Here is a 14,892-nt window from a genome sequence, read left to right on the forward strand (position 1 = left end):
GTTTCCCCAGCTGTACTTAGTGATGTGCTGTTGATTGTTAAGTGATGAAGACCACACTGTTATATGCTGTTTCCCCAACTGTACTTAGTGATGTGCTGTTGATTGTTAAGTGATAAAGACCACACTGTTATATGCTGTTTCCCCAGCTGTACTTAGTGATGTGCTGTTGATTGTTAAGTGATAAAGACCACACTGTTATATGCTGTTTCCCCAGCTGTACTTAGTGATGTGCGCTTGATTGTTAAGTGATAAAGACCACACTGTTATATGCTGTTTCCCCAGCTGTACTTAGTGATGTGCTGTTGATTGTTAAGTGATGAAGACCACACTGTTATATGCTGTTTCCCCAGCTGTACTTAGTGATGTGCTGTTGATTGTTAAGTGATAAAGACCACACTGTTATATGCTGTTTCCCAGCTGTACTTAGTGATGTGCACTTGATTGTTAAGTGATAAAGACCACACTGTTATATGCTGTTTCCCCAGCTGTACTTAGTGATGTGCTGTTGATTGTTAAGTGATGAAGACCACACTGTTATATGCTGTTTCCCCAGCTGTACTTAGTGATGTGCGCTTGATTGTTAAGTGATAAAGACCACACTGTTATATGATGTTTCCCCAGCTGTACTTAGTGATGTGCTGTTGATTGTTAAGTGATGAAGACCACACTGTTATATGCTGTTTCCCAGCTGTACTTAGTGATGTGCTGTTGATTGTTAAGTGATGAAGACCACACTGTTATATGCTGTTTCCCCAGCTGTACTTAGTGATGTGCTGTTGATTGTTAAGTGATAAAGACCACACTGTTATATGCTGTTTCCCCAGCTGTACTTAGTGATGTGCTGTTGATTGTTAAGTGATAAAGACCACACTGTTATATGCTGTTTCCCCAGCTGTACTTAGTGATGTGCTGTTGATTGTTAAGTGATAAAGACCACACTGTTATATGCTGTTTCCCCAGCTGTACTTAGTGATGTGCTGTTGATTGTTAAGTGATAAAGACCACACTGTTATATGCTGTTTCCCCAGCTGTACTTAGTGATGTGCTGTTGATTGTTAAGTGATGAAGACCACACTGTTATATGCTGTTTCCCCAGCTGTACTTAGTGATGTGCTGTTGATTGTTAAGTGATAAAGACCACACTGTTATATGCTGTTTCCCCAGCTGTACTTAGTGATGTGCTGTTGATTGTTAAGTGATGAAGACCACACTGTTATATGCTGTTTCCCCAGCTGTACTTAGTGATGTGCTGTTGATTGTTAAGTGATGAAGACCACACTGTTATATGCTGTTTCCCAGCTGTACTTAGTGATGTGCTGTTGATTGTTAAGTGATGAAGACCACACTGTTATATGCTGTTTCCCCAGCTGTACTTAGTGATGTGCTGTTGATTGTTAAGTGATGAAGACCACACTGTTATATGCTGTTTCCCCAGCTGTACTTAGTGATGTGCTGTTGATTGTTAAGTGATGAAGACCACACTGTTATATGCTGTTTCCCCAGCTGTACTTAGTGATGTGCTGTTGATTGTTAAGTGATGAAGACCACACTGTTATATGCTGTTTCCCCAGCTGTACTTAGTGACGTGCTGTTGATTTGTTAAGTGATGAAGACCACACTGTTATATGCTGTTTCCCCAGCTGTACTTAGTGATGTGCTGTTGATTGTTAAGTGATAATGACCACACTGTTATATGCTGTTTCCCCAGCTGTACTTAGTGATGTGCTGTTGATTGTTAAGTGATAAAGACCACACTGTTATATGCTGTTTCCCCAGCTGTACTTAGTGATGTGCGCTTGATTGTTAAGTGATAAAGACCACACTGTTATATGCTGTTTCCCCAGCTGTACTTAGTGATGTGCTGTTGATTGTTAAGTGATAAAGACCACACTGTTATATGCTGTTTCCCCAGCTGTACTTAGTGATGTGCGCTTGATTAAGTGATAAAGACCACACTGTTATATGCTGTTTCCCCAGCTGTACTTAGTGATGTGCTGTTGATTGTTAAGTGATGAAGACCACACTGTTATATGCTGTTTCCCCAGCTATACTTAGTGATGTGCGCTTGATTGTTAAGTGATAAAGACCACACTGTTATATGATGTTTCCCCAGCTGTACTTAGTGATGTGCTGTTGATTGTTAAGTGATGAAGACCACACTCTTATATGCTGTTTCCCCAGCTGTACTTAGTGATGTGCGCTTGATTAATTGATAAAGACCACACTGTTATATGCTGTTTCCCCAGTTGTACTTAGTGATGTGCGCTTGATTAAGTGATAAAGACCACACTGTTATATGCTGTTTCCCCAGCTGTACTTAGTGATATGCTGTTGATTGGGAAGTGATGAAGACCACACTGTTATATGCTGTCTCCCCAGCTGTACTTAGTGATGTGCTGTTGATTGTTAAGTGATAAAGACCACACTGTTATATGCTGTTTCCCAAGCTGTACTTAGTGATGTGCTGTTGATTGTTAAGTGATAATGACCACACTGTTATATGCTGTTTCCCCTGCTGTACTTAGTGATGTGCTGTTGATTGTTAAGTGATAAAGACCACACTGTTATATGCTGTTTCCCCAGCGGTACTTAGTGATGTGCTGTTGATTGTTAATTGATAAAGACCACACTGTTATATGCTGTTTCCCCAGCGGTACTTAGTGATGTGCTGTTGATTGTTAATTGATAAAGACCACACTGTTATATGCTGTTTCCCCAGCGGTACTTAGTGATGTGCTGTTGATTGTTAATTGATAAAGACCACACTGTTATATGCTGTTTCCCCATTTGTCCTTTTGGTAAAGAACAATCTCTCTCTTGCTCATTCTTGGCTTTTACTTCTAATTATTGGATATTACAGACAATCAAAACCATGTTGCTATATGTTGCTTCCCTGTTAAATACTGCATCAAATGACATTACACTAAAATAAAGTGTTGTTTTTCTTTAGATTGGATTACTTTTCTCTAGTAAAGATCACAGGATAAGATATGTGAGAAGGTGCCAGATGGTTTTCCGTTAAGAAGTGCATGAATTATGTTTACACGGTAAAGGTAATGCAGCCTCTGGACAGTGAGTGTATGTGTGCACTGCTTAGTTACCAGAGTCTCCACATGTTAAACTGTTCAGTGTGGTAGACCTGGACAGCAGAGATTCCCATCAGGACACTGATTTAATTCAGTTGTATACAGAGCACTTTATCTGAAGCTTTATTGTTTTAACTTGTATACCGCATTTGCAAATAATCAAATTTTTTCACAACGTTATTTGAGCGGTAGAATTAAAACAACCTGTAGATGGTAAATATTTTCCACAATACTGCAACACCCACATCCTGCCAGTGCACCAAATTATATCTGCAATCATTTACAATAAAGTGAACATCTTTGTAATGTTGCTGTATGTTGCTTCCCCATTAAAAATACATCACGTGACATGTAGGCACAACAGATTCCACCGAGATTTGAAATTATATCACTCGATTCAGAACCCAGACTGCTAACCATTACACCATGGACGTGTAATAAAATAAAGTGAACCAGCTTTCTTTATATTTGGCTTTTACTTCTCAACATCAGAACAGTGCAAGTCCACTTATGATGAATATACTGCTCTATTGTGTTTCCACATCAGACAGTGTACCAAATTATTAATATAGTAACCAAAAAATGAAACATCTATCTTCTTTGTATTTTGTTACTTCTCACTATCAGATGTGGAATGATACTTTTTGAATTATCATTAGCATTGTGTTGTTACTTCTCACTATCAGATGTGGAATGATACTTTTGCATTATCATTAGCATTGTGCTGTTACTTCTCACTATCAGATGTGGAATGATACTTTTTGAATTATCATTAGCATTGTGTTGTTACTTCTCACTATCAGATGTGGAATGATACTTTTTGAATTATCATTAGCATTGTGCTGTTACTTCTCACTATCAGATGTGGAATGATACTTTTTGAATTATCATTAGCATTGTGCTGTTACTTCTCACTATCAGATGTGGAATGATACTTTTTGAATTATCATTAGCATTGTGTTGTTACTTCTCACTATCAGATGTGGAATGATACTTTTGCATTATCATTAGCATTGTGCTGTTACTTCTCACTATCAGATGTGGAATGATACTTTTGCATTATCATTAGCATTGTGCTGTTACTTCTCACTATCAGATGTGGAATGATACTTTTTGAATTATCATTAGCATTGTGCTGTTACTTCTCACTGTCAGATGTGGAATGATACTTTTTGAATTATCATTAGCATTGTGTTGTTACTTCTCACTATCAGATGTGGAATGATACTTTTTGAATTATCATTAGCATTGTGTTGTTACTTCTCACTGTCAGATGTGGAATGATACTTTTTGAATTATCATTAGTATTGTGTTGTTACTTCTCACTGTCAGATGTGGAATGATACTTTTTGAATTATCATTAGCATTGTGCTGTTACTTCTCACTGTCAGATGTGGAATGATACTTTTTGAATTATCATTAGCATTGTGTTGTTACTTCTCACTATCAGATGTGGAATGATACTTTTTGAATTATCATTAGCATTGTGCTGTGTGCTGCTTGATATTTGCAGTAAAATAAAATCATATTATATATATATATATATATATATATATATATATATAAACGAACCCAAAAAGCCAAACGTAGTGTGTAGCGTCGTTATAAATCCAAAAATAAGCAAGCGTTAGATAACGCAAACACTCTTGATGGAAAGAAACTAGTTGGATAAAGAAATAACTTGTGGTTGCTAAACACACGCCAAAGTTCATTTTTGCTGTAATTCAAAGGATAGTAGGTTGTTGTTCCGTGCAAACAGATAATGCTCAGTCGTTTTTAAAAATGTGAAGACTTCTTTATTGGAATACTTTAAAAGGTTAGCGCTTTCGTGGGAAAAATTAACACACCCGCTTCATCAGACAACAACCTACTATCCTTTGGATTACAGCAAAAATGAACTTTGGCGTGTATTACTGAAAATTCCATGGTGGCTTCTGTTCAATGCTCGTGAACTTTCAAACACGCTACATACTACGTTTGGATGGTGGACTCTTTGTTTAATGGTTTTACAGCGTGTGTTTAGCAACCACAAGGTATTTCTTTATCCAACTAGTTTCTTTCCATCAAGAGTGTTTGCGTTATCTAACGCTTGCTTATTTTTGGATTTATAATGACGCTACACACTACGTTTGGCTTTTTGGGTTCGTTTATACAATTTATTCTTCTATTGGGACTTGGTTTTTTGTATTATATATATATATATATATATATATATATATATATATATATATATATATATATATATATATATATATATATATATATTTGGAAATGTCGAATTTTACTATATCAAGACCACAAGAGTGAAACTGCAAAACAAAGAAAGACCAAAAAAACGACATCTAAAACATCGAAAACTACAAAGAAAAAAAGTATACTGAACCGTCCCCCCACATAAACACAAATACAAAATATTAAAACACGTAACACTACAATACTTTATGCAGGGGGGGCAAGCTTCCTGCACCCCCCCATACCCCCGCTACTTATATATAACAACTCCAAGATCTCACTAACAAAAAATAAGCAAAGCTGATGTAACACGCCCTACTCCCCCATTGCACATTGTTATACCCATCTCACGAGAAACATGCATACTACACATATAGAAAAAACACCATTATCAACACGTACATGCACACACTCTCACCTACCTATCCTACTCAACTTCTAAAACTTCCCAAAAAAGTACACCAAACCACATCTCTACAGAAAACCCTAACAAACTGCAAACCTACCTAAATATCCAAACACAACCACATGTTGACCGCCATCTTTCCTACCCAAACACCATTACATCTTAAAGGGACACACACCAGGCAGAGCAGAATGCACCGCCCCTACTACTCATTCAACAATATGTGCTTTTAAAGTGACAGCACACCAGGCAGAGCAGAACGCACTGCCCCTACTACTCAACAATATGTGCTTTTAAAGTGACAGCATACAAGGCAGAGCAGAAAGCACCGCCCCTACTATTCAACAATATGTGGTTTTAAAGTGACAGCACACCAGGCAGAGCAGAACACACCGCCCCTACTACTCATTCCACAATATGTGCTTTTAAAGTGACAGCATACCAGGCAGAGCAGAACGCACCACACCTTCTACTCATTCAACAATATGTGCTTTTAAAGTGACAGCACACCAGGCAGAGCAGAACGCACCGCCCCTACTACTCATTCAACAATATGTGCTTTTAAAGAGACAGCACACCAGGCAGAGCAGAACGCACCGCCCCTACTACTCATTCAACAATATGTGCTTTTAAAGTGACAGCACACCAGGCAGAGCAGAAAGCACCACACCTACTACTCATTCAACAATATGTGCTTTTAAAGTGACAGCACACCAGGCAGAGCAGAAAGCACCACACCTACTACTCATTCAACAATATGTGCTTTTAAAGTGACAGCACACCAGGCAGAGCAGAACGCACCGCCCCTACTACTCATTCAACAATATGTGCTTTTAAAGTGACAGCACACCAGGCAGAGCAGAACGCACCACACCTACTACTCATTCAACAATATGTGCTTTTAAAGTGACAGCACACCAGGCAGAGCAGAACGCACCGCCCCTACTACTCATTCAACAATATGTGCTTTTAAAGTGACAGCACACCAGGCAGAGCAGACTTCTACTCATTCAACAATATGTGCTTTTAAAGTGACAGCACACCAGGCAGAGCAGACCTTCTACTCATTCAACAATATGTGCTTTTAAAGTGACAGCACACCAGGCAGAGCAGAACGCACCACACCTACTACTCATTCAACAATATGTGCTTTTAAAGTGACAGCATACCAGGCAGAGCAGAACGCACCACACCTTCTACTCATTCAACAATATGTGCTTTTAAAGTGACAGCACACCAGGCAGAGCAGAAAGCACCACACCTACTACTCATTCAACAATATGTGCTTTCAAGCAACTGCACTTTTGCTCTTGTGGTCTCGCAATACTTCAGTATCTCAAGCCTCCAAAGTGAATATATATACATATATACATATATATATATATATATATATATATATATATATATATATATATATATATAGATATATATGCACACACATAAAATAATGATTGTCATATAGTCTAGACCATGCTACTGCTTTCCAATTAAATAGTGACACTTATTGGAAAATTAAATATTCACCGTGCTTATATTTGGATATTATGTCTCACTAATGGGTAACACTGAAGAGGAAATGCCAATGGTCAACACCTTGTTAATGTAGCCTGCTTCTAGAAATAAATAATGTACCAAACTATCTTTCCATTTCAATAAAGTAAAATATCTGCCTTACTTATTTTTGGATTTTACTTCTCAGCATTAGGCATCACAGACTAGTGATTGCCAAATAATCATAACCATATTGTTCTATGTTGCTTTCCCACTAAAGAGTATACCAAATAAAATGTGCCAGGTAGAACTGATACAGGTTCTAGATACTAAGCAGATATGTGTATGATTAAATTAATACATTTTTTACATATTAAGAACGTGACATAATTGCATGTTATAGATTTGAAGCTGTATTGGTTTAATCACTCACACACAGCATCTTGTCTGAAACTGAATTACATAAATCATGTTATCTTTCCTCCCATCAAATGGACCCCAGTTCTGCAGTACTAGTGCTCTGTAAGCCAACATTTAGTATTGCAAAATGCTAGCTTCTGATCACTCTGGATTAAGTAGCTTAATAGATGTCTCTCGTGATTATTTTCAGTGATTTAGGCTTATGTTATTATATAATAGTTTCATGTCAATATAACAGAAGCAAATATTATAGGTCAAGAAAGCTATAATTCAGTTAGTGATGCGATGCCAGAATGTATGACACAACAGCTGGATACTGGTTTATATCCTAATGGCAATATTCGATTTATATTTTCATAGGTTCATAGGTAAGTCTAACTGTCCTTATACACCATTTAAAGCCTAATCAGTTTTTCTTGGTGAGCCAAACCCTGCACCTTTTGTCTGTGAGGTAAACACCTTAACCATTATGCCAACCCCTAACCCTTAACACTTTATGTACCATATTTCATAGGTCATCAGGCATTTGTTGCTATGAACATATAAATGATACTCTTGTAAAGGTGAAACGTTCACAAGAATATATAAAATGGAGAAAAACAGGACTTGGAAGTATACATCTCTATGTAATATAGAACTCACTGCTGGTCACTTCCTGTAATGTACATGTAGAGGATAAGGCCTTGAAAGTAGAAATACTTATAAGAGACCCCATAACTAGGTCAGTCTTTTGTAATGTCTGTCAGGTCTACAGCCAGTGACAAGGTCTGTGTTTCTGTGTCTCTGCTTCCACTTTAAGAGGTGTTATCTGGGATCATGCACTGTCTTTCTGAACCTTTGCACAGTTCTGTAGCTCTGCTTCAGCTATTTATGAAAAGCTCTGTCAGTTTTGCTCCCTGTGCAGGGATTCTACACCCACTCTGCATTGTGCACCTCTGCCCCTTGTTGGTGACCTTGCACTAGTCTACATGCAACACCAGTACTGTAGTGCTTTGTAATGATCTGCCTTTATGGCTCTGTGCATTTCAATATGAAAACATACAGAGACACTTGGAGTTCATAGGCTTCCCCACTTGACAAGTTAATAAAGGATTAAAAGGTATTGATGTGTAGTAATTAATAACAGGCGCACAGCCCAACAACGACATGGATCACTATCAGTTCTTTACATTTTTATTCAATACAATCCCTTTTTTGCCTGGAATTCATCAGGGATGTGTACCAGTTCTGTGGCCAGTGAAGTGTCACAATTCAGCATCCGTTTACAGGCCACAGCAGTACAATGCACCTGCCTCATGATCTTACTTGTTAATGTGAACAAACCCAGTGATGTGTGCCCTCCCACTTACCTTGAAGGTTGTTAGCGGTGGTGCTACTGCAGGCTGGCGGTGGAGAGTTCTGTGGCCTAACGACGGGAGCAAAGGCGCTCTTCTGTTTCACCGCAGAGATCATGTTCACAGGGGAGAAAGAAAAGCCACCGGCAGAAGTGGTCCCACTAGTGGGGAGGGAAATGGAAGAGGATCCCACAGGCGGACTAGAAGGCATGACTGCAAAAAGAAAGAAAAGCCAGGAATGACCAGCAGGCAATGACAACTGCTAATGCAGTCTGCTATAGTTCTTTAACTAAAGCCACTAAAGCCACAGTCACAGTACATGTCTTTAGTCAGACGATGTGAGTACAGAACCACTGATGGGGTATCATTTTCATACCTTGAAAAATGCTGCAGCCATTTATAGAAACTGCGTTTTATTAAGCAGAAGTTAAGAATATTCAGCACCCCTTTATGAGATACATGATGGGAACCATGGGTAGTATATGTTTTAGTAATTTCTTCACTCTAACAAGGCAACATTTAAAAACAACTAAGGGACATATTTCAGCTATGGTGACTTTTATTATCACAAATAATCCATTATAAATTGTCACTACAAACATGAAGTACAGTGTTAAAAAGGACTATTGAAAGGAACAGAATGTTACTGAATAGCAAGATGCTTGTATGCTCATCATACTATTTAGTGTTGCAATTATCGGTGGCTTCTCCTGCCCAAAGGTAGCCCAGTGGCTGCCCCAACTTCCACAGATGCCCCTTCCTCCAGGCATTGACTAGCTCTCTCCTGCCACCACATAAGGATGTCAGTGGTATAAGAGGGGCAGCCAGTGACCGATGTCATCTCCAGATCAGTTTTGCTCTACAGTTCAGTAAAGTTACATTACTTCATCATCATCAGTCAGTTAGTCTGCTTCGAGAGGAAACATAAGTACCCCATAGGGGAATGCTCTTATGTTTTGTTGTGTTAGTAGTTATAGTCGCATATCTGATAGCGAATCTCATACAGATACTGTCGTAAAACGTAACAGCTGTGTTGAGTGCAGTGAGCAGATTACCCATAAAGACTTCCATTCTGCCTTGGCTCGGCATGACATGCATGTTTGTCCCCACTATATCAGCTTCACCCCAAATACCATTTGGAAAAGAACTAAATCTCCAGGGAGGAGTTTGTGACTAAAAACTGGTCATGCATCTTATTCTAAACCACCATAACAGTGATCAAGGCATCGAGGAGCCTGCCACCAAACACAAAGTACATGAAACATACCAACAAACATCATAGGGAGAAATATCAGGAGACCAAGAACAGTCCGTTGGATGCCCCTAGCTTACCTCAGTCTGACAGCTCTAGACATGGTGAAATGCCTTTGCAGTCCTTGTCTTCAGAATAAATAAAATAAAATACTAATTTCTTGAGCAGGTAGGCCCACTGGGGCCTTTTAAAAGGCGATCTGGGAGCAATGTCTGATTAAATCACTTACTTAAGATCACACAGAAAGCACATGACTGGTGAGGGAATCAAACCCTGCACCACAGGAATAATAGCTCTCAGCCATCACCCTCGGAGCAATCTTCCAAAGTAGACAAGCTTCTGCTGGGCCTCTAGTGTGACTGTTCTGCAGGGCCACAGTGTCATTGGTAGTGCTCATGCCTTCCTGAACTGAGGGCACCAATGGGCCTGTCATTGCTGAGGCCTGTCCTAGGGCCTCTGTGTTGATTTACAGTTTCTGAGGGGTAAGGACAGAGTTCCATTGGTCTTACCTTGTGAAGAGGTTACCGGGGCCAAGTGGAGGTCTTGGTGTTCCACCCCGATCCAAGGTAAATGCTGGAGTGAGGGGGTTATAGACAGAGTATCCAAGAAAGAAAACACAAGATTTTATACAAGATTGTTCTAAGTACCCCAGGAGGAAGGTGAATGGAGACATGTTTTGGAATTATCCTCCTAAACAGATTTGTTATCATTCCAAAATTCATGATGTTGTCTCTTCGAGAACTTTTATCTCTACTATTCCCACAAATGCCCTAGTCACTCTAGACATGAAGAGTGCTTACCTGCTAGTTTGTACACTCCCTAGAGGTAGCTGCATAACTAGAGCGGGGCAAAGGTGGCAGCTGTCCCAGACACAAGCTCTCAGGGGTCACGATCAGCAGTTGTGGAAGTCAAGATGTGAGTGCTAAGTACATAATGTTCTTTTCATTTTTAGTTATTTTTTTGTAAATATATGAATTCTGGCTACAAAACGTGTTTGTTCTGTAATAACAATTTGTCTGTAAAACACTGGTGTCCTAGAACTTTAAGACTGGAAGAAAATTCTCTCAGGTTCTGTCTAGAGCTGAACAGATGCCTCAAAATCAGACTTGCTAATCTGCACATGATGTCAGGCATTTGTGCTACTCCTCAGTGAATGATCATAATCAGAGCGGAGAATGTGGAGGCTTGGCAGAGAGCGTGCACTCTGAAAGAAAAGGTTACAAGTACTTATGGAGATTGTAAACTAAAATGCATCAAAATTTTGTGACCTTCACGATTTCTTCTGCAGATGACTTCTGATGAATGCGGTTTTGAGTTATATGGACACTGGAGGATCAACCATATAACTTCATTAAAAAGATATAATTGTTGCTATTACCTTATTATTGAGTGAGTTAATGATATGCAGTCACTGAACATACTGACAGAGATTGTGCATCTCTAACCGCTTTACAGTATAGAAATATAAACACCACCTTAGGTCGCTCCTGAAAAGAGGCTACTAGCCTAGTGAAACTAATCTGGTCAACAAAGGCTAAATAAATAAATAAATTATTACTGACTTGAAGTTGGGAGCAGAGCCATATCCAGCACTAGGCGACCTAGGTAGTTACCTAGACCCACTGACTTGGGGGTGCTGGCTGGAGGCCTACCCAGCATTAAACACAATTAAAAGCTACCATGATGTTAAACACAATTGAAAACAAATGAATTACATTTCTTTTTCAGGGACACAATGCATCCATGCAATACACTCTACATTGGTGGCAGCTTTAAACGCAGGAACTTTCTGCTTTCACATGCGGGAGAACGTAAGCCTGAGTCGTGGAATGGAAGTGAGAACTATTGCTCTAATGGGAAAGGTATACGTGTGTGAATGGGGGAGGGGGTGCAGAAAGAAATGCCCTAGTTAGGGATGACAGGTTACTTAATTAACTTGCTCAGGCTTAAACCCTGAACCTTAGTTACAAACAAGAGCCTGAATCCTCTACAGCAACTACCTACATGACGGATGTGTTTTTAAGGAATTGTGAGCTTCAGTGGAAGAAAAGTTTACTGATGCTTATGCTGTCTGTTTTCAATCTAAAATTATTTCATTGCTTACTGGAAAAATGTTCAAAACTACAAATTTAAAACACACTTTAACAAGTGGTGATGTATTATATAAGGAATATGGGTTCACAGGCTCTTAATTAGTACTAGGCTAAATGCCCTTTTGGGCCATTTTAAGCCTAGCCAATTACCCCATGTGAGAGCCAAACCCTGCACCTTGGGTCTGTAAGGTAAACACCTTAACCGTTATGCCAGCTTCCCCCTTAATAGCTACATACAACCAGGAAGGTAAATCAAAGAACACATGCATGTATGTGGGGCCCTAAAATGTGAGCCGGGAGCCTATGGTTGGAGAACATCACAATCTGCCAATGGCTAGATGCAGTTTCTTTGAATGTGGGTTTCAATGCAATTTCAATGAATGTGAGTTTCAAGGGTAGAGACATTTATTATTGTTCCTTCTAAGTCTGTTTTCATTGTGAGAGTTTGTTCATCAATTGTCTAACACTGTTTGCGCTATAAAATTTGAAATAAACGTTTTAAATTAAATCCAAATATCTGTAATCATTGTAGAAGTAAAGCAGTAACTAGTGTGCACACTAAACCAGGTGTGAACAGTGTTTATGGTAACTGCAGAGAAATAGCCAAGTAAACGGACACTGGAATGGCTGGGGTGTAAGGATGCAGAAGGGAGGTCCCAATGTTTTACCCTGCCAAAGGTCCCATTCAACTATGATCTGGCTCTGGTTGAGAGGACTTGTTAAAGGGGACAGTTTGGTTAAACAATCTGTGCTGTAGGGGCAGACAGAAAGAATATATGAGAGCACTATATGCACAAATGAGGTAATGCAATATTTTATTACAAGCTGTTTGTTTACAGTGTCTTTCTTTTTCTTTTTTACTCATTTTGAATTGGGGGGCACTATTTTTGGGGATCTGCACAGGGCACCCAATAAACTGGTTATGCTTCTGACTGGAGGGGATCCATAAGACCTTGATTCAACAAACTGTGTGCCTCCGTTGACATGAATAAGTTCAATCATGCCCCAACAAAGAGCCTGCTTTTTTTCCAGAGGACCTCTTAAGCATAGACATTCCTACAGAAGGTAAGGTACTCTTTCTTACACTTCTGTGGGGTATCCTGGAAAGAGAAATGATATCAGCCAAGGAATTATTCATGGATTCCTGCATTCGAATGGTGCCCCTAGCCTGAATCTTAATCACCACCCTTCCTTGGATAAAGAAAGAGATCTCTTGTTGGGTAGGGTAGCTTCAACCCAGTATGAGAATGTTCCTGATATTACTTTGACCTACTCAAACCTTGAGCACAAATTTCTCTGACCAAGTTTGGGGTGCTCAGGTGGGACCACTAATAACAGGGTCTACATTACATAGATGGAAAATCAAAATCATGAATGCTCAGATGAGTGAAAACTTAGGTAATCAAAATCGCTATTGTGGGTGGCTGCGTCCCCCCAAAAAAATATATATTCCAATTCCGAGATCGCAGTACAGTGAGGAAAGGGCAAATTTTCTGATCTTCACTGTACCGCGATCTCACAACATTGATTTCAATTACCTGCATTTCCGCTCATATGAGTGTTCGAGATTTTGATTTTTCATCGATCTGATAGGAACCCTAATAACCTAGGTCACACAAGAACAGGATATAAGGAAAAACAAACAAATGTAAAGGAAATCATTACTGTGATCTTGCATTGAAAGATAAGTCATCCAGTAACTCAGACAATACACAGTAAGCAAGGGAACAACCCTCTGATACATACTGTACAGACTTGCAGTGGTAGCTGGAGAGATTGTCCAACAGGTAGGAATGACACTCAGGGAAAAGTACAGTTGTGTACACTTACCATAAATGTAGATGTTCAAGTGTATTCACTGTTGCAGTCATCACCTGTGGGGGTTATCCCCTCTGTGGTAGCGCTTGGCCAGCCTGAATATTAGAGTCAATGTTTTTCTGCAATGGCTGCTGTTGCTTGTGACTGACGTAAGGTCATCAGTGCTGTAAAGCAAGGCAGCCGATGCCATTATATCAGTTTTTCTTGCCCTAACCAGTCAGAAGCCCAAGGAAATATGGTAAAGTGGTCCTGGTGGATAAAAGCCACCTTAAGAAGCTTATGTCTCCCTAATGAAAGAGTATATAAGGTGGAAAAAGGGAGGGAAACCAGGACTGCAACAGTGAATACACTTGAACATCTACATTTATGGTAAGTGTACACAACTGTACTATGTTCTTCATGTTTCACTGTTGCAGTCATCACCTGTGGGAGGATTTTCAAAGCTGAGGAGAGGAGTGGTAGGATTAGTAAGAGGCCTAGACATGGGTCAGCATGCCCTGCAGAACTGCAGAGACAAACTCTGCCCTAGCCTTAGAAAAAAGAGGTAGGTGGTAATGCTTTGTAGAGGCATGGACAAAAGTCCAGGTGGCAGCTTCCAAGATGTCCCTGGTGGGAACTCCTCTGAGGAATCCTGTGGAAGTACAGGCTGCCATAGTGGAATGGGTGTGAATAGACTTAGGGAGTAGTTTCCCATGTAATCTGTAGCAGAAATGGATACAGCATGATATCCATTTGGAAATGGTTTGCTTAGAAATGGGCT

The 14,892-nt window shown here is 39.6% G+C and overlaps 1 protein-coding gene across 3 annotated transcripts in view; it reads right to left on the reverse strand.

The window, feature by feature from the left end:
• LOC122794658 (transcription factor COE3-like) overlaps positions 1–14,892 on the reverse strand; it is a 2,019,913-nt gene that overhangs the window by 13,915 nt on the left and 1,991,106 nt on the right. For 2 of the 3 annotated variants that reach the window (XM_044063281.1, XM_044063280.1), the window contains exon 15: positions 8,985–9,182. The exons of the other annotated variant lie outside the window; for it this stretch is intronic. In XM_044063281.1, coding sequence (XP_043919216.1) covers positions 8,985–9,182 — 198 coding nt within the window. The remainder of the gene's footprint in view (positions 1–8,984; positions 9,183–14,892) is intronic. 3 annotated transcript variants of the gene reach the window in all.

This window comes from Protopterus annectens, chromosome 2.part1 (genome assembly GCF_019279795.1).
Source record: "Protopterus annectens isolate FY-2018-M chromosome 2.part1, PAN1.0, whole genome shotgun sequence".
In the NCBI taxonomy this organism is placed as follows: domain Eukaryota; kingdom Metazoa; phylum Chordata; order Ceratodontiformes; family Protopteridae; genus Protopterus; species Protopterus annectens.